At 46.7% G+C, this 26,736-nt stretch overlaps 1 protein-coding gene across 2 annotated transcripts; it reads left to right on the top strand.

The window, feature by feature from the left end:
* The first annotated feature begins 1,236 nt into the window (after window positions 1-1,236).
* Window positions 1,237-26,430, top strand: rbm26 (RNA binding motif protein 26). Of its 2 annotated transcripts, none has more exons than XM_029745563.1 (21): window positions 1,237-1,796; window positions 2,109-2,227; window positions 2,535-2,683; window positions 3,170-3,258; window positions 7,524-7,735; window positions 8,252-8,548; window positions 10,534-10,785; window positions 12,496-12,621; window positions 12,904-13,047; window positions 13,799-13,910; window positions 15,171-15,354; window positions 15,932-16,126; window positions 18,012-18,203; window positions 19,146-19,268; window positions 20,348-20,422; window positions 21,033-21,200; window positions 22,714-22,818; window positions 23,357-23,560; window positions 24,116-24,202; window positions 24,681-24,794; window positions 25,655-26,430. In XM_029745563.1, the coding sequence occupies exons 1-21, from the start codon at window positions 1,738-1,740 to the stop codon at window positions 25,745-25,747; spliced, it is 3,099 nt and encodes a 1,032-aa protein (XP_029601423.1). In that variant the 5' UTR covers window positions 1,237-1,737; the 3' UTR covers window positions 25,748-26,430. The 2 variants fall into 2 exon arrangements, with proteins under 2 accessions (XP_029601423.1, XP_029601422.1); XM_029745562.1 differs by having other exon boundaries at window positions 1,239-1,796; window positions 18,009-18,203.
* Window positions 26,431-26,736: the final 306 nt, after the last annotated feature.

Genomic DNA, 26,736 nt, shown 5'->3' on the forward strand with positions numbered 1-26,736 from the left:
GGTAACCCAGGTAACACGACTACATGGAACTCTCTGGTAACCCAGGTAACACGACTACATGGAACTCTCTGGTAACCCAGGTAACATGACTACATGGAACTCTCTGGTAACCCAGGTAACATGACTACATGGAACTCTCTGGTAACCCAGGTAACATGATTACATGGAACTCTCTGGTAACCCAGGTAACATGACTACATGGAACTCTCTGGTAACCCAGGTAACATGATTACATGGAACTCTCTGGTAACCCAGGTAACATGATTACATGGAACTCTCTGGTAACCCAGGTAACATGACTACATGGAACTCTCTGGTAACCAAGGTAACATGATTACATGGAACTCTCTGGTAACCCAGGTAACATGACTACATGGAACTCTCTGGTAACCCAGGTAACATGACTACATGGAACTCTCTGGTAACCCAGGTAACACGACTACATGGAACTCTCTGGTAACCCAGGTAACACGACTACATGGAACTCTCTGGTAACCCAGGTAACACGACTACATGGAACTCTCTGGTAACCCAGGTAACATGACTACATGGAACTCTCTGGTAACCCAGGTAACATGATTACATGGAACTCTCTGGTAACCCAGGTAACATGACTACATGGAACTCTCTGGTAACCCAGGTAACATGACTACATGGAACTCTCTGGGAACCCAGGTAACATGACTACATGGAACTCTCTGGTAACCCAGGTAACATGATTACATGGAACTCTCTGGTAACCCAGGTAACATGACTACATGGAACTCTCTGGTAAACCAGGTAACATGACTACATGGAACTCTCTGCCACTCCAGGTAACTCAAGCAAGCAATATAACCAGAAAACCCATAAAATAACACCTTACTGCACAAAGGTGACTGTGAAGAGACACCGCCATTTTAAATATCTTGTTTTTGTAATTTCCACTGTACTATTTATTAGATCCTGACATTGTGTGTATGTACTGATTATGGAGGCTATGTGTGACATTTTAAATGTATCTATTTCAGTCCTTGACTAATAATGTTATGTATTATGTACGGTCCCGTGTGGCTCAGTTGGTGGAGCATGGTGTTTGCAATGCCAGGGTTGTGGGTTCGATTCCCATGGGGGACCAGTATGGAAAATAAATTGTATGAAATGTATGCAATTCACTACTGTAAGTCGCTCTGGATAAGAGCGTCTGCTAAATGACTAAAATGTAAAAAAGTAAATGTATTAGGACATGTTTCGTGTGGACCCCAGGAAGATTAGCTGATGCTTTTGCAGCGGCTATTTGAGGTCCTAGTAAAAAAGACCAAATACGCCAAAGTTATAATGTGACATGTCCGTTGTTATTCTCGCGATATCTGTCAGCGAGAGTACAGGGGAGTAAATATTCTCCATTTATATTGCAATGAGGGAAGGCCTGCACTGCCTGAACATTCAAACTAGTTAAATACTTTTACAGTCAACAAATTCTCTTTCCCCCCCTCCTTTGTATTGCAAATAATTCCAACAACAACAACAAAAAAAGCAAGAAACACAGTCAAGACAATATAGCCAGCTACAACAAGTCGTCGGGCCTTTGTGTTGAGTTAGTCATGCAGGTTTGAGAGAGAAGGCGGTAACTAACAGCTAATGTTAGCTCGGACATAACAGTATCTCGTCGTTAAGAAACGGAGCCGTTACCGACGGACAATTAACTCTGTCTACTGAACGGAAGACAAGTTGACCGGTGTCTCAACACAAAAAAAAATGATCATTGAAAACTTAGATTCCTTGAAAACGTGGCTTTTCAAAACACTCGAACCCATGTAAGTAGCCATATAAGCTAACTCGGATGGCTAACGTTAGCAACATTAGCTTGCAACAACATGACTGAAGACGACGAGGCTAGCATCGTTGGATGCTAACTGACTAGCTAGTTAAATAATAATGTTTCTATCGTGTGGCTAGATATTTCAAAGAAAATAGCAGTTTATAGTTGATTTTAAATTTGTTATCCTTGTAATCGATTGGTTTTCTTGGTATGGTAAGCATATCATTGTAGCTAGTTTGTTGTTGTATAGTTAAGAGTTGGCTGGTTAAACTGTGTGGTTTTGTGTTGACACTTTTCCCCTGTCTAGTTGTGATGCAGATCCTTCTGCCCTCGCTAAATACGTCGTTGCCTTGGTGAAGAAAGATAAAAGTGAGACTGAACTCAAAGCCCTGTGTATCGACCAGTTGGATGTATTTCTACAGAAAGGTAACGTTACTTAAAACACATTTTGTTATATAGTTGTGACAACAAGTGGTGGTGTCTCAAGTCAAGAAAAGCAGAGGTACTTTTGACTGACTGTGATTGAGGATGCATCCTATTGTCTTTTATAGTGCATTACTTTGGTTAAAAGTAGTGCGCTATATAGGTAATAGTGTTCCATTTGGGACACTAGACAGTGACCGATAATCGTTAGTTACCTAATATGCAATGTGTCGGTGTCAGACCACTAGTCATGCCCTTGTTCTCCTCCCCTCATCACCCACCCCTCGTTCCCTCTCCTGTCTTCTCCCAGAGACGCAGACCTTTGTCGATAGACTGTTTGAAGCCGTCAACTCCAAAAGCTACCTACCTCATCATCAGCAGGACCATCAGCCAGCGTCCGCGGCCAAAACGGAGGTACACCTGACCAGGACGGACAAAGACGACCAGAGGAAAGATGAGGTGACTGGCTAAGTCATGTTTTAAAGGCACCAACACTTAAAGGGCATGTTTACTTTAACAGGAAACAGCTGTGGTAGAGTTTAGTGCCTCCAGAGATCCTCACCTTACTTACTTCCTTCCTTACCTTACTTCCTTTCCTTCCTTCCTTCCATTCCTTCCTTACCTTCCTACCTTCATTTCCTACCTTCCTTTCCTACCTTCCTTCCTTTCCTACCTTCCTTTCCTACCTTCCTTTCCTACCTTCCTTTCCTACCTTCCTACCTTCCTTCCTTACCTTCCTTCCTTACCTTCCTTCCTTCCTTATATAGAAAGCTGTGGTAGAGTTTAATGCCTCCACATAACTAGCACCACAGTCTGACAGTAGAGATCTGTTGTCCAATAGTATTCTTTGTAAACAGGAAGTGGGATATTTGTAAACAGGATGAGATCAATGCAATTCATCTACTGGTACTTTCAGGATCTAAGTTCAAACTTGTGTTTTTCCAGCCAAGTCGTGAGGAGGACCGGGACAAGAAGTTCTCCAGGAGAGTAAACTACAGCCCCCCGTCCAGCTCCCGCTACAGCAGAGACGGCAGGTCAGTGTGAACTACAGCAGAGACGGCAGGTCAGTGTGAACTACAGCAGAGACGGCAGGTCAGTGTGAACTACAGCGGAGACGGCAGGTCAGTGTGAACTAAAGCAGAGACGGCAGGTCAGTGTGAACTACAGCAGAGGCGGCAGGTCAGTGTGAACTACAGCAGAGGCGGCAGGTCAGTGTGAACTACAGCAGAGGCGGCAGGTCAGTGTGAACTACAGCAGAGACGGCAGGTCAGTGTGAACTACAGCAGAGGCGGCAGGTCAGTGTGAACTACAGCAGAGGCGGCAGGTCAGTGTGAACTACAGCAGAGACGGCAGGTCAGTGTGAACTACATCAGAGGCGGCAGGTCAGTGTAAACTACAGCAGAGACGGTAGGTTAGATAGGGTTATATAGGGTTATTTAGGCTATAGGGTTATTTAGGGTTATTTAGGCTATAGGGTTATATAGGCTATAGGGTTATTTAGGGTTATATAGGGTTATATAGGGTATAGGGTTATATAGGCTATAGGGTTATATAGGCTATAGGGTTATATAGGGTTATTTAGGCTATAGGGTTAGATAGGGTTATTTAGGGTTATATAGGCTATAGGGTTATTTAGGCTATAGGGTTAGATAGGCTATAGGGTTATTTAGGGTTATATAGGGTATAGGGTTATATAGGCTATAGGGTTATATAGGGTTATATAGGCTATAGGGTTATATAGGCTATAGGGTTAGACAGGGTTATATAGGGTTAGACAGGGTTATATAGGCTATAGGGTTATTTAGGCTATAGGGTTAGATAGGGTTATTTAGGCTATAGGGTTAGATAGGGTTATTTAGGCTATAGGGTTATTTAGGCTATAGGGTTAGATAGGGTTATTTAGGCGATAGGGTTATTTAGGGTTATTTAGGCTATAGGGTTATATAGGGTTATTTAGGCTATAGGGTTATTTAGGCTATAGGGTTATATAGGGTTATATAGGCTATAGGGTTATATAGGGTTATATAGGGTTAGATAGGCTATAGGGTTATTTAGGGTTATATAGGGTTATAGGGTGGTATAGGGTTATATAGGGTTATATAGGGTTATATAGGGTTATATAGGGTTATTTAGGGTTATTTAGGGTTATAGGGTTAGATAGGGTTATATAGGGTTATAGGGTTATATAGGGTTATAGGGTTAGAGGGTTATAGGGTTAGAGGGTTAGAGGGTTATAGGGTTATATAGGGTTATAGGGTTATAGAGGGTTATAGGGTTATAGGGCTATAGGGTTATAGAGGGTTATAGGGTTATAGGGTTATAGGGTTATATAGGGTTATAGGGTTATATAGGGTTAGAGGGTTATAGGGTTATATAGGGTTATAGGGTTATATAGGGTTATAGAGGGTTATAGGGTTATAGGGTTATAGGGTTATAGAGGGTTAGAGGGTTATAGAGGGTTATAGGGTTATAGAGGGTTATAGAGGGTTATATAGGGTTATAGGGTTATAGGGTTATAGGGTTATATAGGGTTATATAGGGTTATAGGGTTATAGAGGGTTATAGGGTTATAGAGGGTTATAGAGGGTTATAGGGTTATAGGGTTATAGGGTTATAGAGGGTTATAGGGTTATAGGGTTATAGGGTTATAGAGGGTTATAGGGTTATAGGGTTATAGAGGGTTATAGGGTTATATAGGGTTATAGGGTTATATAGGGTTATAGGGTTAGAGGGTTATATAGGGTTATAGGGTTATATAGGGTTATAGGGTTATAGGGTTATAGGGTTATAGAGGGTTATAGGGTTATATAGGGTTATAGGGTTATAGGGTTATAGAGGGTTATAGGGTTATAGGGTTATATAGGGTTATAGGGGGTTATAGAGGGTTATAGGGTTATAGGGTTATATAGGGTTATAGGGTTATATAGGGTTATAGGGTTATATAGGGTTATAGGGTTATAGGGTTATAGGGTTATAGAGGGTTATATAGGGTTATAGGGTTATATAGGGTTATAGGGTTATATAGGGTTATAGGGTTATATAGGGTTATAGGGTTATAGAGGGTTATAGGGTTATAGAGGGTTATAGGGTTATATAGGGTTATAGGGTTAGAGGGTTATAGAGGGTTATAGGGTTATAGGGTTATAGAGGGTTATAGGGTTATAGGGTTATAGAGGGTTATAGGGTTATATAGGGTTATAGAGGGTTATAGGGTTATAGGGTTATAGAGGGTTATAGGGTTATAGGTTATAGGGTTATAGGGTTATAGGGTTATAGGGTTATAGAGGGTTATAGGGGTTATAGAGGTTATAGGGTTTAGAGGGTTATATAGGGTTATAGGGTTATAGGGTTATAGGGTTTAGGGTTATAGGGTTATATAGGGTTATAGGGTTATAGAGGGTTATAGGGTTATAGGGTTATAGGGTTATAGGGTTATAGAGGGTTATAGGGTTATATAGGGTTATAGGGTTATATAGGGTTATAGGGTTATAGGGTTATAGGGTTATAGAGTTATAGGGTTATAGGGTTTATAGGGTTATATAGGGTTATAGGGTTATATAGGGTTATAGGGTTATAGGGTTATAGGGTTATATAGGGTTAGAGGGTTATATAGGGTTATATAGGGTTAGGGTTATAGGGTTATAGGGTTATATAGGGTTATAGGGTTATAGAGGGTTATAGGGTTATAGAGGGTTATAGGGTTATAGAGGGTTATAGGGTTATAGAGGGTTATAGAGGGTTATAGGGTTATAGAGGGTTATAGGGTTATAGGGGTTATAGGGTTATAGAGGGTTATAGGGTTATAGGGTTATATAGGGTTATAGGGTTATAGAGGGTTATAGGGTTATAGGGTTATAGGGTTATATAGGGTTATAGGGTTATAGAGGGTTATAGGGTTATATAGGGTTATAGGGTTATATAGGGTTATAGGGTTATAGGGTTATATAGAGTTATAGGGTTATAGGGTTATAGGGTTATATAGGGTTATAGGGTTATATAGGGTTATAGGGTTATAGAGGGTTATAGGGTTATATAGGGTTAGAGGTTATAGGGTTAGAGGGTTATATAGGGTTAGAGGGTTATATAGGGTTATAGGGTTATAGAGGGTTATAGGGTTATAGAGGGTTATAGGGTTATAGGGTTATAGGGTTATAGAGTTATAGAGGGTTATAGGGTTATAGGGTTATAGAGGGTTATAGGGTTATATAGGGTTATATAGGGTTAGAGGGTTATATAGGGTTATAGGGTTATATAGGGTTATAGGGTTATAGAGGGTTATAGGGTTATAGAGGGTTATATAGGGTTATAGGGTTATAGGGTTATAGGGTTATATAGGGTTATAGGGTTATAGAGGGTTATAGGGTTATAGAGGGTTATAGGGGTTATAGGGTTATAGGGTTATATAGGGTTATAGGGTTATATAGGGTTATAGGGTTAGAGGGTTATAGGGGTTATAGGGTTATAGAGGGTTATAGGGTTATATAGGGTTATAGGGTTATAGGGTTATAGAGGGTTATAGGGTTATAGAGGGTTATAGGGTTATAGAGGGTTATAGGGTTATAGGGTTATATAGGGTTATAGGGTTATAGAGGGTTATATAGGGTTATAGGGTTATAGGGTTATAGAGGGTTATAGGGTTATAGAGGGTTATAGGGTTATAGGGTTATAGAGGGTTATAGGGTTATAGGGTTAGAGGGTTATAGGGTTATAGGGTTATAGAGGGTTATAGGGTTATAGGGTTATAGAGGGTTATAGGGTTTTAGGGTTATAGAGGGTTATAGAGGGTTATAGGGTTAGAGGCTATTTGAGACTGATCCATACATGTTCTTACTACTGTTCACTGGGATGTTGGATAAGGGACTTTATTCTCCTCCTCTTTCCCTCCTCTCTCTCTCTCTCTCTTCCTCCTCTCTCTTCCTCCTCTCTCTTCCTCCTCTCTCTTCCTCCTCTCTCTTCCTCCTCTCTCTTCCTCTCTCTCTCTCTTCCTCCTCTCTCTCTCTCCCTCCTCTCTCTCTCTCCCTCCTCTCTCTCTCTCCCTCCTCTCTCTCTCTCCCTCTCTCTCTCTCTCTCCCTCCCTCTCTCTCTCTCTCTCCTCTCTTCCTCCTCTCTCTCTCTCTCTCTCTCTCTCTCTTCCTCCTCTCTTCCTCCTCTCTCTCTTCCTCCTCTCTCTCTTCTTCCTCTCTCTCTCCCTCCTCTCTCTCTCTCCCTCCTCTCTCTCTCTCCCTCTCTCCTCTCTCTCCCTCCTCTCTCTCTCTCTTACTCCTCTCTCCCCCTCTTCCCTTTCTCTGTCATTTGTCAGACGAGGGGACGAGCGTAAAAGGGACGACCGTACCAGGAAGCGAAACGATTACGACCGCGTCCCCCCTAGACGGGACTCGTACCGGGACCGTTACAACCGGAGGAGGGGTCGTAGCCGCAGTAGGAGCAGGAGCAAGGACCGGGCCAGGGACCGGGAGAGAGACAGAGACCGCAGTAGTAGGAGTCACAGCAGGAGCCACTCCAAGAGCAGAGGTGAGAGGGGGGAGGGAGGGAGACAGCAGGAGGGGAGGGGGGAGGGAGGGAGACAGCAGGAGCAGAGGGGGGAGGGAGGAGGGAGGAGACAGCAGGAGCAGAGGTGAGAGGGGGGAGAGAGACAGCAGAGGGGGGAGGGAGACAGCAGGAGGAGAGGGGGGAGGGAGACAGAGACAGCAGGAGCAGAGGTGAGAGGGGGGAGGGAGACAGCAGGAGCAGAGGGGGGAGGGGAGAGGGAGACAGCAGGAGCAGAGGTGAGAGGGGGGAGGGAGACAGCAGGAGCAGAGGGGGAGGGAGAGGGAGACAGCAGGAGCAGAGGTGAGAGGGGGGAGGGAGACAGAACAACTCTGGTTGTGTGCAGGTTTATGTTCCTGCCCTGCACACCTGATTCAAATAATGAAGGTTTAGACATAAGTCTATGATTGGTTGATTATTTTGGAAGCATGCAAATCCAGCACCTCTACTCTAGATATCATAACTGCTTCCTGCTTCCTGCCGCTATCCTTCTGATCACAGAGCGGGATGCTGGGAAGTCAAAGTATGAGCCCGACCGAGGAGACCGGGGGACGGAGGTTGGAGCTGGTGAAGGCCTTCTGCCGATCCCCACGGCAACCACCACGTTCCCCGTGCCGACCCTCAGCAGCACCATCACGGTGATCGCCCCTCAGGGTAACCACAGCAACAGCATCACCACGGTGACGGACAGCTGGTCGGACTTCCACCCGGATCACTCACTGGACCGGCCCCTTCCGCCGCCGCCCTTCAACCGGGGTCCGCCCCCTCAGCAAAGGAAACGTTGCCGTGACTACGACGGTAAGCAGGAAGGAAGTTGAAATGCCTGAGATGTTTTTTTGTTGTTGTTTTTACACCGAGACTGTCTGTATAGTATTGATGTGTTGTCTTCCAGAGAAGGACTTCTGTATGTATGGAGATATAACAAATGGTATTGTTTCTGTGTTTAGTCTAAACTATCCTCTTATCTGTTTAATATACAGTACCAGTCAAAAGTTTGGACACCTACTCATTCAATGATTTTTCTTTATTTTTTACTATTTTCTACATTGTAGAATAATAGTGAAGACATCAAAACTATGAAATAACACATATGGAATCATGTAGTAACCAAAAAAGTGTTAAACAAATCAAACCTATATATTTGAGATTCTTCAAAGTAGCCAAGCTTTGCCTCGATGACAGCTTTGCACACTGTTGGCATTCTCTCAACCAGCTCCACCTGGAATGCTTTTCCAACAGTCTTGAAGGAGTTCCCACATATGCTGAGCACTTGTTGGCTGCTTTTCCTTCACTCTGTGGTCCAACTCATCCCAAAACATCTCAATGGGATTGTGGAGGCCAGGTCATCTGATGCAGCACTCCATCACTCTCCTTCTTGGTCAAATAGCCCTTACACAGCCTGGAGGTGTGTTGGGTCATCGTCAGGTTGAAAAACAAATGATAGTCCCACTAAGCCCAAACCAGATGGGATGGCGTATCGCTGCAGAATGCTGTGGTAGCCATGCTGGTTAAGTGTGCCTTGAATTCTAAATAGATCACTGTGTCAGCAGCAAAGCACCATCACACCTCCTCCTCCTCCATGCTTCACGGTGGGAACCACACATGCAGAGATCATCCCTTCACCTACTCTGCATCTCAGAAAGACTTGTCTGTTGAAAACAAAAATGTCAAATTTGGGCTCATCAGACCAAAGGACAGATTTCCACCGGTCTAATGTCCATTGCTCATGTTTCTTGGCCCAAGCAAGTCTCTTCTTCTTATTGGTGTCCTTTAGTAGTGGTTTCTTTGCAGCAATTCTACCATGAAGGCCTGATTCACTTAGTCTCCTCTGAACAGATGATGTTGAGATGTGTCTGTTACTTGAACTCTGTGAAGCATTCATTTGGGCTGCAATTTCTGAGGCTGGTAACTCTAATGAACTTATCCTCTGCAGCAGAGGGAACTCTGGGTCTTCCTTTCCTGTGGCGGTCCTCATGAGGCTGGTAACTCTACTGAACTTATCCTCTGCAGCAGAGGGAACTCTGGGTCTTTCTTTGCTGTGGCGGTCCTCATGAGAGCCAGTTTCATCATAACGATTGATGGTTTTTGCTGCTGCACTTGAAGAAATGTTCAAAGTTCTTGAAATGTTCCGGATTGACTGACCTTCATGTCTTAAATTAATGATGGACTGTTGTTTCTCTTTGCTTATTTGAGCTGTTCTTGCCATAATATGGACTTGGTCTTTTACCAAATAGGGCTGTCTTCTGTATACCACCCCTACCTTGTCACAACACAACTGATTGGCTCAAACGCATTAAGAAGGAAAGAAATTCCAGAAAGGCACACCTTTTAATTGAAATGCATTCCAGGTGACTAACTCATTAAGCTGGTTGAGAGAATGCCAAGAGTGTGCAAAGCTGTCATCAAGGCAAAGAGTTTGAAGAATCTTTGAAGAATCTCAAATATAAAATATATTTTGATTTGTTAAACACTTTGTTGTTTACTACATGATTCCATACGTGTTATTTCATAGTTTTGATGTCTTCACTATTATTCTACAACGTAGAAAATAGTGAAAAATAAATATAAATCCTTGAATGAGTAGGTGTGTCTAAATGTTTAACAGGTCCTGTATATTATTAATGTATTGTCTTCCAGAGAAGGGTTTCTGTATGTATGGAGATATAACAGATGGTATCTGTAACAGGTCCTGTATATTATTAATGTATTGTCTACCAGAGAAGGGTTTCTGTATGTATGGAGATATAACAGGTCCTGTATATTATTAATGTATTGTCTACCAGAGAAGGGTTTCTGTATGCGCGGAGACATTTGCCCGTTCGACCACGGAATCGATCCGGTGGTGGTGGAGGACGTTAATCTACCCAACATGTTCCAAGCCCCTCCCCCTATCCCGGGGGTCGCCCAGCCCCCTCCCGGCCTACCGCCCCCCCCAGGACCTCCCCCTCTCATGACCCCACCGCCCGTCAACCTCCGTCCCCCGGGGCCCCTGCCAGGCAGCCTGCCACCCAGCCTGCCACCCAGCCTGCCACCAGGTAGGAACTCAGTGGACCCATCTGTCATAACGAGTCCGTGGCTTTTAACTTCTATGGGCTAGGTGGGACGTTAGCGTCCCACTCTATTCAACAGCCAGTGGAATCGCGTGGCGCGAAATACAAATACCTCAAAAATGCAATAATTTCAATATTTCAAACATACGACTATTTTACACCATTTGAAAGATAAGACTCTCGTTAATCTAACCACATTGTCCGATTTCAAAAGGGCTTTACAGCGAAAGCAAAACATTAGATTATTTTAGGAGACTACATAGCTCAAAATAATCCCACAGCCATTTTTCAAGCAAGCATATATGTCACCAAAACACAGCTAAATGCAGCACTAACCTTTGATCTTCATCAGATGACACTCCTAGGACATTATGTTACACAATACATGCATGTTTTGTTCAATCAAGTTCATATTTATATCAATAACCAGCTTTTTACATTAGCATGTGATGTTCAGAACTAGTATTCCCACCGAACACTTCCGGTGAATTTACTAAATTACTCATGATAAACGTTGACAAAATACATAACAATTATTTTAAGAATTATAGATACAGAACTCCTTTATGCAATCGCTATGTCAGATTTTAAAATAGCTTTTCGGCGAAAGCACATTTTGCAATATTCTGAGTACATAACTCGGCCATCACGGCAAGCTATGCAGACACCCGCCAAGTTCGGGGCAACCTAAACTCAGAATTACTATTAGAAAAATTGGATTACCTTTGCTGTTCTTCGTCAGAATGCACTCCCAGGACTGCTACTTCCACAACAAATGTTGTTTTTGTTCCAAATAATCCATAGTTATGTGCAAATACCTCCGTTTTGTTCGTGCGTTCAGGTCACTATCCAAAGGGTAACGCGCGAGCGCATTTCGGGACAAAAAAAATCAAAATGTTCCATTACCGTACTTAGAAGCATGTCAAACGCTGTTTAAAATACATTTTTATGGTATTTTTCTTGTAAAAAAGCGATAATATTCCAACTGGACCATACTGTATTCATTCAAAGAGGAAAAGAAAAAATGGCGAAGGCTCGTGAACGCGCATTTCCATTCCCTTTGTCCTCAGGCAGACCACTGACAAACTGAGTTACTATACTTTGCCCAGAGACGGGAGACGCCCCAATCCGCTTTCTGGCGGCTTTAGAGAGCCAATGGAAGCCTTAGAAAGTGCAACATAACCCCACGGATACTGTAGTTTCGATAGACAAGCAAAAGGAGAACAACAAAATCGCAGACAGGCCACTTCCTACTTGGAATCTTCTTATGTTTTTGCCTGCCATATGAGTTATGTTATACTCACAGACACCATTCAAACAGTTTTACAAACTGTAGAGTGTTTTCTATCCAGATATACTAATAATATGCATATTCTCATTTCTGGGCAAGAGTAGTAACCAGTTTAAATCGGGTACGTTTTTTAATCCGGCCGTGAAAATACTGCCCCCTATCCTAAACAGGTTAAGACACATTTGTTGGCATTCCAAATGGAACCCTCTTCCCTATTGGCTGCACTTCTTTAACCATAACCAATCGGGTGTTTGCCTTCCTTTTTAAAGATCTCCCTAGAGACTATAATTCACTAGAGTGGTTGATGTCAGACTTGTATCGTTCTAGAACGTTGTGATAATGGCAGCCATCTTGGTCAGGAATCATTCTAGTGTTGTTTTTAATGTAATTCTGTGCCTCCCCAGGTCCCCCTCTCCAGGCTCCAGGGATGGATGCTCCTCCTAATTCTATCACCAGCTCTGTTCCCACTATTGTAACCACAGGGACACGGCCCTCCATTCTCCAGCCCCCACCTCCTCTCTTCTCACCAGGTAGGGATGAGATGCAGGGGGGGGTGTGTGGACAACCAGACGGTTGCTAAGTGTCAAATCCTAGGTGCAATCTCCTGCCGTTGTGCCCTTGAGCAAAGCATTTTAGTCCTCTTAACAACTGTACAATGTGTCCTTCAGTTATCGACTAGCTCCAACCTCTGTATCCGTGTGTCTTTCAGAGGGGAAGGTGAAACGTCTTGTCTGTGTTAAGTCTGTGTTCTCTCTCTCTGTCTCTCTCTCTCTCTCTCTCTCTCTCTCTCTCTCTCTCTCTCTCCCCCCCAGACCAGTATGACTCTGACATGTATAACCCTGAAGCGCCCAGCCTCACCAACACCTCCAGACCTGTATATCGCCACAGAGTCAACGCCCAAAGACCCAACCTCATAGGACTGACTATGGGGGAGGACCTACCTCACAGAGACAGAGGTACACACCTGAACACAACCTGTCTACGTGTGGAGAGGGAGAGAGAGAGAGAGAGAGAGGGAGGGAGAGAGAGAGAGAGGGGGAGGGAGGGGGGGAGAGACAGAGGTACACACCTGAACACAACCTGTCTACGTGTGGAGAGGGAGGGAGGGAGGGAGGGAGGGAGGGAGGGAGAGAGAGAGGGAGAGAGAGAGAGGGAGAGAGAGAGAGGAGAGAGAGAGAGAGAGAGAGAGAGAGAGAGAGAGAGAGAGAGAGAGAGAGAGAGAGAGAGAGAGAGAGAGAGAGAGAGAGAGAGAGAGAGAGAGAGAGAGAGAGAGAGAGAGAGAGAGAGAGAGAGAGAGAGAGAGAGAGAGAGAGAGAGAGAGAGAGAGAGAGAGAGAGAGAGAGAGAGAGAGAGAGAGAGGTACACACCTGAACACAACCTGTCTACGTGTGGATTCAGAGGAAAGGTGGGACAGCAATGGGATGTTAGATTGGTTACTTAGGGGAGGGAGAGGGGAGGGAGGGAGAGGGAGGGGGAGAGAGGGAGGGAGGGAGTGAGCGAGGGACAGGGGGGGGAGGCGGAGGGGGGAGAGAGGGAGGTTCTCTATCCTGACTGGTCAAAGTGTAAACTGTGGATGTTATATTAGTTACTTAGAGGAGGGAGGGGGAGAGAGGGGGAGAGAGAGGGAGGGAGGTTCTCTATCCTGACTGGTCAAGGCCTGGTCTGATCTCGTCGGTCGAGTCACGTCGCTGTTTAATGAATTCCCAGATCAGATGCCCAACAGCAACAGAATGAGGATCGTTCTGGACTCGGCCTCCAGGAAGAGATCTGCTGTCTCACACCACGGAGCGATGCCCATCAACAAACCCTGGGCCGACAAGTAAGAACACACACACACACACACACACACACACACACACACCTAGGGCCGACAAGTAAGAACACACACACACACCTAGGGCCGACAAGTAAGAACACACACACACACACACACACACACACACACACACACACACACACACACACACACACACACACCTAGGGCCGACAAGTAAGAACACACACACACACACACCTAGGGCCGACAAGTAAGAACACACACACACACACCTAGGGCTGACAAGTAAGAACACACACACACACACACACACACACACACACCTAGGGCCGACAAGTAAGAACACACACACACACACACACACCTAGGGCCGACAAGTAAGAACACACACACACACCTAGGGCCGACAAGTAAGAACACACACACACACACACACACACACACACACACACACACACACACCTAGGGCCGACAAGTAAGAACACACACACACACACACACCTAGGGCCGACAAGTAAGAACACACACACACACACCTAGGGCTGACAAGTAAGAAGGCATGAGTCATAGACCACAACAGGTAATATACCTGGGGGTTCATACAGAACATTAGAGAACCGTCATAGACCACAACAGGTAATATACCTGGGGGTTCATACAGAACATTAGAGAACCGTCATAGACCACAACAGGTAATATACCTGGGGGTTCATACAGAACATTAGAGAACCGTCATAGACCACAACAGGTAATATACCTGGGGGTTCATACAGAACATTAGAGAACCGTCATAGACCACAACAGGTAATATACCTGGGGGTTCATACAGAACATTAGAGAACCGTCATAGACCACAACAGGTAATATACCTGGGGGTTCATACAGAACATTAGAGAACCGTCATAGACCACAACAGGTAATATACCTGGGGGTTCATACAGAACATTAGAGAACCGTCATAGACCACAACAGGTAATATACCTGGGGGTTCATACAGAACATTAGAGAACCGTCATAGACCACAACAGGTAATATACCTGGGGGTTCATACAGAACATTAGAGAACCGTCATAGACCACAACAGGTAATATACCTGGGGGTTCATACAGAACATTAGAGAACCGTCATAGACCACAACAGGTAATATATAGTAACTGTTCCTTGTAAACAACAAGCCGTACAGGAGCTGGTCCTTGTAAACAACAAGCTGTTCCTTGTAAACAACAAGCAGTACAGGAGCTGTTCCTTGTAAACAACAAGCAGTGCCGTAACTGTTCCTGTAATCTCCGTGTGTTCTGTCAGACCCAACTTCAACCAGCAGAACCTCCAGGGTGGGTTTCACAACAAGAACCCTCAGAACCAGAACCAGAAGGCTCCGCTTGGGTCTAACACCAAGCTGGCGGTCCGACAGATCCCCCAGGGACTCAACAACATCTCCAAGCTTAACGAACACTTCAGCAAGTTCGGGACAATCGTCAACCTACAGGTTAGACTGATTGGCTAACGATACCGTTCTGCTTTAAGCTGTCATGTTTTTTTTGGCATTATTGGCACACTACTCCCTATTTAGTGCACTTCTTAGTGAGTGAGGGTTAACATAATCCTATCTTCCTCCCTCCCCCTGCTCACCCTTCCTCCTGTCTTCCTTTCTCGCTCTCTGTCTCGCTCTCTCTGTCTCTCTCTCTCTGTCTCTCTCTCTCTGTCTCTCTCTCTCTGTCTCTCTCTCTCTGTCTCTCTCTCTCTGTCTCTCTCTCTCTGTCTCGCTCTCTCTGTCTCGCTCTCTCTGTCTCGCTCTCTCTGTCTCGCTCTCTCTGTCTCGCTCTCTCTGTCTCGCTCTCTCTGTCTCGCTCTCTCTGTCTCGCGCGCTCTCTGTCTCGCGCGCTCTCTGTCTCGCGCGCTCTCTGTCTCGCGCGCTCTCTGTCTCGCGCGCTCTCTGTCTCGCGCGCTCTCTGTCTCGCGCGCTCTCTGTCCCGCGCTCTCTCTGTCTCGCGTTCTCTGTCTCGCGCTCGCTCTCTCTCTCTCTCTCGCTCTGTCTCTCTCTCTCGCCTCTCTCCCCCCTCTAGGTAACCTATGGTAATGACCCGGAGGGGGCCCTGATCCAGTTTGACAGTCACGAGGAGGCTAAGCGTGCCCTGCAGAGTCCTGAAGCCGTTCTCAACAACCGCTTCATTAGAGTCCTCTGGCACTGTGATGGAGGGACGGGACCCCAGGGGACGGGACCCCAGGGACAGCAACACCATCAACCACAGTCACTCATGGTAAGTCTATGTCCCAAATATGGCAGCCTGTTCCCTTAAAACTGCACTGCTTTTCTACCAGAGCCCTATGGACCCTGGTCAAAAGTGGTGTACTTTGATTTAGGAAGAACCTTTCAGCCATTTTGCCCAATGGCCATTCATTATTAACGGCCTCAGATCCAGAGTTTTTCCTGCTGGTTCGGGGTGTACTGCAACACAGTTAGCCTTCTATGTTATGTTGTTTGCCCTTGTCTGTTGCCGTTGGCCTAGCCTGTTGCCGTTGGCCTAGCCTGTTGCCGTTGGCCTAGCCTGTTGTCGTTGACCTAGCCTGTTGTCGTTGGCCTAGCCTGTTGTCGTTGCCCTAGCCTGTTGTCGTTGCCCTAGCCTGTTGTCGTTGACCTAGCCTGTTGTCGTTGACCTAGCCTGTTGTCGTTGACCTAGCCTGTTGTCGTTGGCCTAGCCTGTTGTCGTTGACCTAGCCTGTTGTCGTTGGCCTAGCCTGTTGTCGTTGGCCTAGCCTGTTGTCGTTGGCCTAGCCTGTTGTCGTTGGCCTAGCCTGTTGCCGTTGGCCTAGCCTGTTGCCGTTGACCTAGCCTGTTGCCGTTGACCTAGCCTGTTGCCGTTGACCTAGTCGTTGACCTATCCTGTTGTCGTTGACCTAGTCGTTGCCGTTGACCTAGTCGTTGCCGTTGACCTAGTCGTTGCCGTTGACCTAGTCGTTGCCGTTGACCTAGCCTGTTGCCGTTGACCTAGCCTGTTGCCGTTGACCTAGCCTGTTGCCGTTGACCTAGCCTGTTGCCGTTGACCTAGCCTGTTGTCGTTGACCTAGTCGTTGACCTAGCCTGTTGTCGTTGACCTAGTCGTTGACCTAGCCTGTTGTCGTTGACCTAGTCGTTGACCTAGCCTGTTGTCGTTGACCTAGCCTGTTGCCGCCGTTGACCTAGCCTGTTGCCGTTGACCTAGCCTGTTGCCGTTGACCTAGCCTGTTGCCGTTGACCTAGCCTGTTGCCGTTGTGTTGCCGTTGACCTAGCCTGTTGTCGTTGTGTTGCCGTTGACCTAGCCTGTTGCCGTTGACCTAGCCAGTTGCCGTTGACCTAGCCTGTTGCCGTTGTGTTGTCGTTGACCTAGCCTGTTGTCGTTGACCTAGCCTGTTGTCGTTGACCTAGCCTGTTGTCGTTGACCTAGTCTGTTGTCGTTGGCCTAGCCTGTTGCCGTTGGCCTAGCCTGTTGTCGTTGACCTAGCCTGTTGCCGTTGACCTAGCCTGTTGCCGTTGACCTAGTCGTTGCCGTTGACCTAGTCGTTGCCGTTGACCTAGTCGTTGCCGTTGACCTAGCCTGTTGTCGTTGACCTAGCCTGTTGTCGTTGACCTAGCCTGTTGTCGTTGACCTAGCCTGTTGTCGTTGACCTAGCCTGTTGTCATTGACCTAACTTGTTGTCGTTGACCTAGCCTGTTGTCGTTGACTTAGCCTGTTGTCGTTGACCTAGTCGTTGACCTAGCCTGTTGTCGTTGACCTAGTCGTTGACCTAGCCTGTTGTCGTTGACCTAGTCGTTGACCTAGCCTGTTGTCGTTGACCTAGCCTGTTGCCGCCGTTGACCTAGTCGTTGACCTAGTCTGTTGCCGTTGACCTAGCCTGTTGTCGTTGACCTAGCCTGTTGTCGTTGACCTAGCCTGTTGTCGTTGACCTAGCCTGTTGTCGTTGACCTAGCCTGTTGCCGTTGACCTAGCCTGTTGCCGTTGACCTAGCCTGTTGCCGTTGACCTAGCCTGTTGCCGTTGACCTAGCCTGTTGCCGTTGACCTAGCCTGTTGCCGTTGACCTAGCCTGTTGCCGTTGACCTAGCCTGTTGCCGTTGACCTTTGTTTTGTTTATTGTTCATCGTTGTTGTTGTTGTGAACCCCAGCAGGTGCAGCAGCCAGCCACTAGTCTGAAACAGTCAGTCAAAGACCGTCTGGGCCCTCTGCCTGCCGACAGCTCAGAGCCCAACCAAGACTCTAGTGTTGCCTCCCAGAATGCCTTTAAATCCAACCTATCAGTGAAGGAGAGGCTGGGCTTCGCTTCTAAACCAGGAAGTACCCCGAGTGGACCGGCAGGAAAGGTGAGAATAAAAGTCCACTGTATCAACAAATCAACAAATCTAAATATAATTTTTGACTTGAGTTTTCCTTTAAGTTGCCCTTCTACTGTAAGTCCCCAGTAATAACATGGACCTCCTCTCCACCAGGTGTCCTCCTATATAAGTCCCCAGTAATAACATGGACCTCCTCTCCACCAGGTGTCCTCCTATATAAGTCCCCAGTAATAACATGGACCTCCTCTCCACCAGGTGTCCTCCTATATAAGTCCCCAGTAATAACATGGACCTCCTCTCCACCAGGTGTCCTCCTATATAAGTCCCCAGTAATAACATGGACCTCCTCTCTTCCAGGTGTCCTCCTATATAAGTCCCCAGTAATAACATGGACCTCCTCTCCACCAGGTGTCCTCCTATATAAGTCCCCAGTAATAACATGGACCTCCTCTCCACCAGGTGTCCTCCTATATAAGTCCCCAGTAATAACATGGACCTCCTCTCCACCAGGTGTCCTCCTATATAAGTCCCCAGTAATAACATGGACCTCCTCTCCACCAGGTGTCCTCCTATATAAGTCCCCAGTAATAACATGGACCTCCTCTCCACCAGGTGTCCTCCTATATAAGTCCCCAGTAATAATATGGACCTCCTCTCCACCAGGTGTCCTCCTATATAAGTCCCCAGTAATAACATGGACCTCCTCTCTTCCAGGTGTCCTCCTATATAAGTCCCCAGTAATAACATGGACCTCCTCTCCACCAGGTGTCCTCCTATATAAGTCCCCAGTAATAACATGGACCTCCTCTCCACCAGGTGTCCTCCTATATAAGTCCCCAGTAATAACATGGACCTCCTCTCCACCAGGTGTCCTCCTATATAAGTCCCCAGTAATAACATGGACCTCCTCTCCACCAGGTGTCCTCCTATATAAGTCCCCAGTAATAACATGGACCTCCTCTCCACCAGGTGTCCTCCACCTCTACGGGGCTGACTAAGACGGTGTACAACATGGCTGCTCTGAAAGCAGCTCAGAAGACAGCTCTGTTCGCTGGGGTCGCTGCTACAGAGGAGGCTATGAAGAATAAACAGGTGGGGGAGGGAGGGAGGAGATGGATGGATGGATGGAGGGAGGGAGGAGAGGGAGGAGGGGAGGGAGGAGGAGAAGAGGGATGGATGGATGGATGGATGGATGGAGGGAGTGAGGGACTGAGGGAGGGAGGAGGAGGAGGAGAGGGATGGATGGATGGATGGAGAGGGAGTGAGGAGATGGAGGGAGGATGGAGGGAGGAGGAGAGGGAGGGAGGGATGGATACATGGAAGGGAGTGAGGAGAGGGAGGGATGGAGGAGAGGGTGGGAGGGAGGCAAGGGTGGGAGGGAGGAGGAGGTGGGAGGGATGGAGGAGAGGGAGGGAGGGATGGATACATGGAAGGGAGTGAGGAGTGGGAGGGATGGAGGAGAGGGAGGGAGGGAGGGATGGATACATGGAAGGGAGTGAGGAGAGGGAGGGATGGAGGAGAGGGAGGGAGGGAGGGATGGATACATGGAAGGGAGTGAGGAGAGGGAGGGATGGAGGAGAGGGTGGGAGGGATGGAGGAGGGAGGAGAGGGAGGGATGGAGGAGAGGGTGGGAGGAGGAGGGAGGGATGGATGCAAGGGTGGGAGGGAGGAGGAGGTGGGAGGGATGGAGGAGAGGGAGGGAGGGATGGATACATGGAAGGGAGTGAGGAGAGGGAGGGATGGAGGAGGGAGGGATGGAGGAGGTGGGAGGGAGGGATGGAGGAGAGGGAGGAATGGATGAGAGGGATGGACTAAGGAGGAAGAGATGGATGGAGGAGGAGGGAGGGAGGGATGGAGGAGAGGGTGGAAGGGAGGAGAAGGGAGGGATGGAGGAGAGGGATGGACTAAGGAGGAAGAGATGGATGGAGGAGGAGGTGGGAGGGAGGGATGGAGGAGGGAGGGAGGGATGGAGGAGGAGGTGGGGGGCTGGAAGGGGGAAATAAGGGTGAGGGAAGAGGGGTTATGTTCTTTCATCTCTAATCCTGTAAGGAGACTTCTGGGAAAAGAGTCTGAACGTAACAGTTGGCTTCACGTAGCTTTTCCAGACGCTCAGAGCACTTTACCGTGGTTGTGGATGAGGTGAATTATCACTTTTAATATTCCCCTGACAGGAAGCCCTGCGGCTCCAACAGGAAATGAGGAAAAAGAAGCAGGAAATCCTGGAGAAACACATCGAGACTCAGAAGGTGAGTTTTTCCCCCATAGAGAATGATAGAGGTCTCTAGTGGCCAACAGGCTGGTTAATCATGGGCAGCACCATTTAAGGGCCTCCACCACACTTCTGCCATTTTAAAGTAGTCAACGGCGTGGGGGTTTTCCTATGGGTTGTAGCCCTGCCCATGCTGTCACAGACGCTATAAATGGCACCAATATAAAGATGAGTCCTCTATCTATCTCTATGGTTTCACCTCACCATGACTCAATTAATCTGTCCTTGATTCCTCTCTCTCCTTTCCTTCTCAAAACCCAGTGGAGAAGAAGGTCTGAGGTAGAGGAGATGAGGTGGCCGTGTAAAATGAATCCCTCTGGTCCCTAGAAGGTTGCTAGTATCATGGTTTCTCTCTCTCTCTCTCTCTCTCTCGCTCTCGCTCTCTGTGTCTCTCTGTCTGTGTCTCTCTCTCTGTGTCTCTCTCTCTCTCTCTCTGTCTCTCTCTCTGTGTCTCTCGCTCGCTCTCTCTCTCTCTCGCTCTCGCTCTCTGTGTCTCTCTGTCTGTGTCTCTCTCTCTGTGTCTCTCTCTCTCTCTCTCTCTGTCTCTCTCTCTGTGTCTCTCGCTCGCTCTCTCTCCCGTGTTGCAGCTGTTGATCTGTAAACTGGAAAAGAACAAGACTATGAAGGCAGAAGACAAGGCAGTGATTATGACAACGTTGGGAACGCTCACCAAGAGTATTACCAAACTACAGCAGGAGATTAAAGGGATTTCTAACCCTTCAGGACTACGGGGGGCGCCCAAGAGCAAGGCTCAGGTATATACACACACACACACACTATAACTCAATCATCCTGATTTATTTAAACACTAATGTGTAATTTAATAACCAATAACAAAGCCAACTTTCTGAAGAGGGAACAACGGCAGGGGAATGGGCCTGTCTCTGTGTGTATCGGGGCTCAACATCCAGGAGAGGTTTGGGGGAAACCCTCTGTGCCAGTCCATCATCCCTGTCTTGGACCAGTGTAAAAAATATATATATATATATATATATATATATATATATATATATATATTGTAAATTATGCTATTTTAAATCTAGGCTATATAATTTTTTTAACATTTTTTTTATGTATTCCTGAAGCTGTTCGTTATATCGTTTATTTATCATGCGTGCTGCACACAGCCTATAGACAGGCTGCTCTGGATCCTGGTTATAACAGGTAGGCATAGGCTGCTCTGGATCCTGGTTATAACAGGTAGGCTGCTCTGGATCCTTGTTAGGACATGTAGGCTACTCTGGGTCCTGGTTAAGACCAGGTTGGCTACTCTGGATCCTGGTTAGGACCAGGTAGCCTGCTCTAGATCCTGGTTATGACCAGGTAGGCTGCTCTGGATCCTGGTTAGGACCAGGTAGGCTGCTCTGGATCCTGGTTATAACAGGTAGGCATAGGCTGCTCTGGATCCTGGTTATGACAGGTAGGCTGCTCTGGATCCTGGTTATAACAGGTAGGCATAGGCTGCTCTGGATCCTGGTTATAACAGGTAGGCTGCTCTGGATCCTGGTTATAACAGGTAGGCTGCTCTGGGTCCTGGTTATGACGAGGTAGGCTGCTCTGGGTCCTGGTTATGACCAGGTAGGCTGCTCTGGATCCTGGTTATGACCAGGTAGGCTGCTCTGGATCCTGGTTATGACAGGTAGGAATAGGCTGCTCTGGATCCTGGTTATAACAGGTAGGCTGCTCTGGATCCTGGTTAAAACAGGTAGGCTGCTCTGGATCCTGGTTAAAACAGGTAGGCATAGGCTGCTCTGGATCCTGGTTATAGCAGGTAGGCATAGGCTGCTCTGGGTCCTGGTTATGACCAGGTAGGCTGCTCTGGGTCCTGGTTAGGACAGGTAGACTGCTCTGGGTCCTGGTTAGGACAGGTAGGCTGCTCTGGGTCCTGGTTAGGACCAGGTAGGCTGCTCTGGGTCCTGGTTAGGACCAGGTAGGCTGCTCTGGGTCCTGGTTAGGACCAGGTAGGCTGCTCTGGGTCCTGGTTAGGACCAGGTAGGCTGCTCTGGGTCCTGGTTATGAACAGGTAGGTTGCTCTGGATCCTGGTTATGAACAGGTAGGTTGCTCTGGGTCCTGGTTAGGACCAGGTAGGCTGCTCTGGATCCTGGTTAGGACCAGGTAGGCTTAGGAGCGTCTGCTAAATGACGGAAATGTAATAAGCACACAGAAAATATGCCAAGCCATTTAGAAGAGGAGTCTGAAATGTTTTCTTCTGTCTGTCTGTCTGTCTGTCTGTCTGTCTGTCTGTCTGTCTGTCTGTCTGTCTGTAGGCTCAGAAGGAGTTGCTGGACACAGAACTGGACCTCTATAAGAAGACCCAGTCTGGAGAAGATACCGTTCAACTGAAGATCAGATACACACAACTACAGTTAGAGGTAGAGGTTCAACTGGAGATCAGATAGACACAACTACAGTTAGAGGTAGAGGTTCAACTGGAGATCAGATAGACACAACTACAGTTAGAGGTAGAGGTTCAACTGGAGATCAGATAGATACAACTACAGTTAGAGGTAGAGGTTCAACTGGAGATCAGATAGACACAACTACAGTTAGAGGTAGAGGTTCAACTGGAGATCAGATAGACACAACTACAGTTAGAGGTAGAGGTTCAACTGGAGATCAGATAGATACAACTACAGTTAGAGGTAGAGGTTCAACTGGAGATCAGATCTGAGTTCTACCTCAGACTCTAGTTGTCTGATTGATCAATTGATTTCTGATTTATTGTATTCACCTTCAGTCACTTTAATGTTCTGTGTCCCTTTTTATATACTGTCTGTCGTGTCTCTGTTCAACCACCAGGGGGTGCTGTCACTCTGTCAGATGTGTTTCTATAGATTGTCTCTTCTACGTTGCATTGTGTGTGTTTCGAGGTAACATTGATCATCCTGCCGTTGTCCCCTTCCTCTCCAGGCAGCTAAGAGGGGGATCCTGGCTCCAGTGCGGGGCAGAGGGGCCCACGCTAGAGGCCGTGGGGGCCCGAGGAGCAGGGGTAGGGGTAGGGGAGGCCGGGGTAGGGGTCTCCCTGTCCACTCTACAGTAGATCACAGACCTAGAGCCCTGGAGATCTCTGGCTTTACTGAGACTGACCTCCAGGATCTGCTGCCACACTTTGCTGTAAGTTGAACTTTTTAAACTAGTTTTATTGAACCCCGTCTGGTTTTAAACTAGTTTTATTGAACCCCGTCTGGTTTTAAACTAGTTTTATTGAACCCCGTCTGGTTTTAAACTAGTTTTATTGAACCCCGTCTGGGTTTAAACTAGTTTTAATGAACCCCGTCTGGTTTTAAACTAGTTTTATTGAACCCCGTCTGGGTTTAAACTAGTTTTATTGAACCCCGTCTGGTTTTAAACTAGTTTTAATGAACCCCGTCTGGTTTTAAACTGGTTTTAATGAACCCTATCCTGGTTTTAAACTTGTTTTAATGAACCCTATCCTGGTTTATATGAATTACATTTGGAATGTTTGTCGTAGGGCTTTATGTGATGTTTTTTGGGGAAAAATAGAAAATAGCTGTTGAATTGTTGAAACCAAAATGGTTGTCAGCAGTGCTCTGATGTCTGTTTGCTTGGGTGAATGAATGAGTTCAGACTCTGGGACTTAAGAGACCAACGTGTTTTTACTCCATCTGTCATCTTAGTCCGTCTTGTTGTTTTTCCCCCTTTCTCAAGCAATTTGGAGAGTTGGAGGACTGTCAGATCGATGAGACATCCTGTCTGGCTGTTATCACTTACAGGAGCAGACCAGAGGCTGAACAGGTAAAGGGTTAAACACCTTTCAACCTAGCGCTGCGGCGCTGGACGTTTGAACCTAGCGCTGCGACGCTGGACGTTTGAACCCAGCGCTGCGACGCTGGACGTTTTGAACCCAGCGCTGCGACGCTGGACGTTTTGAACCTAGCGCTGCGGCGCTGGACGTTTTGAACCCAGCGCTGCGACGCTGGACGTTTGAACCTAGCGCTGCGACGCTGGACGTTTTGAACCCAGCGCTGCGACGCTGGACGTTTTGAACCCAGCGCTGCGACGCTGGACGTTTTGAACCCAGCGCTGCGACGCTGGACGTTTTGAACCCAGCGCTGGACGTTTTGAACCCAGCGCTGGACGTTTTGAACCCAGCGCTGCGACGCTAGACAGTCATTCTCCACCTTGTTCTCATATCTATTCCTCTTTCTCTCCCTTCCCTTCCTCTCCTCCTTTTCCCCGGTGTTCCCTCTCTCCATCCTTCTCCGTCCTGTAGGCGGCGCTACACGGTGTTCGTCTGAACAGCTGTGACCTGCGTCTGTCCTGGCACAAGCCTGCCGTCTCCCTGACCTCCCAGGAACCTGATGAACAGGAGCCAGATCATGACGAGGTGAAGGAGATGATGTTGTTTCGCCAGTTATGGACTACAAAATGTTGCTAATGGTTTCAGAAAGTATTTGCAGGATGAGTGTGTGTGTGTGTGTGTGAGCACAACGCTTCACAGCCAAGTCTTTCTCCAAGGCCACATGAATCCAATGAAAATGAGACGATGGGAGGAAAAAAAAACATTTAAGGTGGTTTTGTCTCTTTATTAGCCTGAGACCTCTTCCGCTGCTCTGTCGTTCGCTACGGTCTTCAGCCTGAGACCTCTTCCGCTGCTCTGTCGTTCGCTACGGTCTTCAGCCTGAGGCCTCTTCCGCTGCTCTGTCGTTCGCTACGGTCTTCAGTCTGAGACCGCCGTCGTTTTGAGGTCCTTTTGTGGTGACGAGGGACGAGAAGAAGTCGTACCCGGGACTTAAGTCATCAGTCGATATGAATCGTCTCTAAACGATCAGAGTATCAAAGCCAAATGAAGAATTTTCAAACCACAGCTTTACTCAATGTGTTGTTCTGGCTCTGTCCCAGCCCATTCGTTTCTGGACCAATCAGACAGTCCCTAATGTGTTTGGCTTTCCAGTGAAGGCTCGTGGGAGGTACTCCGTTTCAGACTCGTCGAGGAGAAGAGGGTAGCATAACGGTTGAGAGCGTCTGATCAGTAAACCGAAAGGTTGCTCGTTCGAATCCCAGAGCCCGACTAAGGTGGGAAAAAAAATATCTCTGTGCCTTTTTGAGCAAGGCGCTTAACCCTAATTTTCTCCTGTAAGTCTCTCTGGATAAGAGTGTCTGCTAAACGACTCCAAATGTAAAGGAAGTAATGTGCTGTGGGCGTAACGTGTGTTGTCTCACCCTGTCTTGTCCCTTTTTTTGTAGTTCCAGGAAGAGTCGCTGATTGATGATGCGTTGCTCCAGGACGACGACGAGGAGGAGGACGACGACAACGAACCCCGCCCCTGGCGCAGATGAAGACGGCCCTGATTGGACGAAAATGCTAACGCAACTTTATTTTTTTTTTTGCTGTTTCTGATTGGCTGTTTGTTTTTTTTTTTTTTTAACTACTAGACGCGTTTCACAATAGGTCAGAACCTAAACAGTTAAGTCATGTGGGAGTTTCATGTAAATATAGTGTGTTTTGTCTTACTGCTTTTTATTTGTAAAAGTAGTTTAACATGAAGATTGGTACAGTTTTTATTTTTTTGCTTATTGGGTTGAAATGAAAGGATACTAGATTACTTTAGGGGGGGAAACCTGGTGTTGACTGATCAGATCAAATGATTGAGATAAAGAGCCGTTGTGTTGAACACTGTGATGTTTAACAGTGAGAACGGCAGAATGGTGAACTTATTACTAAATGAAATGAGAGTTTGACTGTGTGATATTAGGTTGCTTCTTGTGTAAATATTTTCTGTCTGGATTTTAATGATTTGTATGACAGCTTTGCTTCGGGATTCTTTCTTGGATTTATTTTTGAAATGTCAAAACAAAAAAATAAAGACTTCAAATGGTCAAAAATAAATAAAAAATCAGCTGCCAAAAAATAAAAAAACTCCGGATAAACCCCTGCAGCTGTGATGGCATCGATGAAACAAAACCAGCTAAAAAAACACATCCCACAAAAAGAGCTGACAAAATAAAGACCATAAAAAAATAAAAAAAAATGTTTCACAAAAAGAGCAAATTTCCATATGGTTTTCCATTTACCATAAAAAAAAAATGGTAAAGCAAGAACTATTTTCCATGTCCACACTTGGTGAGGCTCGGTGTCAGAAAGACGGTATTGGTATCTCCGTAATGGTAAGTTATGTTTATCTTGGTATGGTATCTCCATAATGGTGAGCTGTGTGGTATCTCCGTAATGGTGAGCTGTGTGGTTATCTCTTGGTATGGTATCTCCGTAATGGTGAGCTGTGTGGCTATCTCTTGGTATGGTATCTCCGTAATGGTGAGCTGTGTGG

This window comes from Salmo trutta, unplaced genomic scaffold (genome assembly GCF_901001165.1).
Source record: "Salmo trutta unplaced genomic scaffold, fSalTru1.1, whole genome shotgun sequence".
Classification (NCBI taxonomy): Eukaryota; Metazoa; Chordata; class Actinopteri; order Salmoniformes; family Salmonidae; genus Salmo; species Salmo trutta.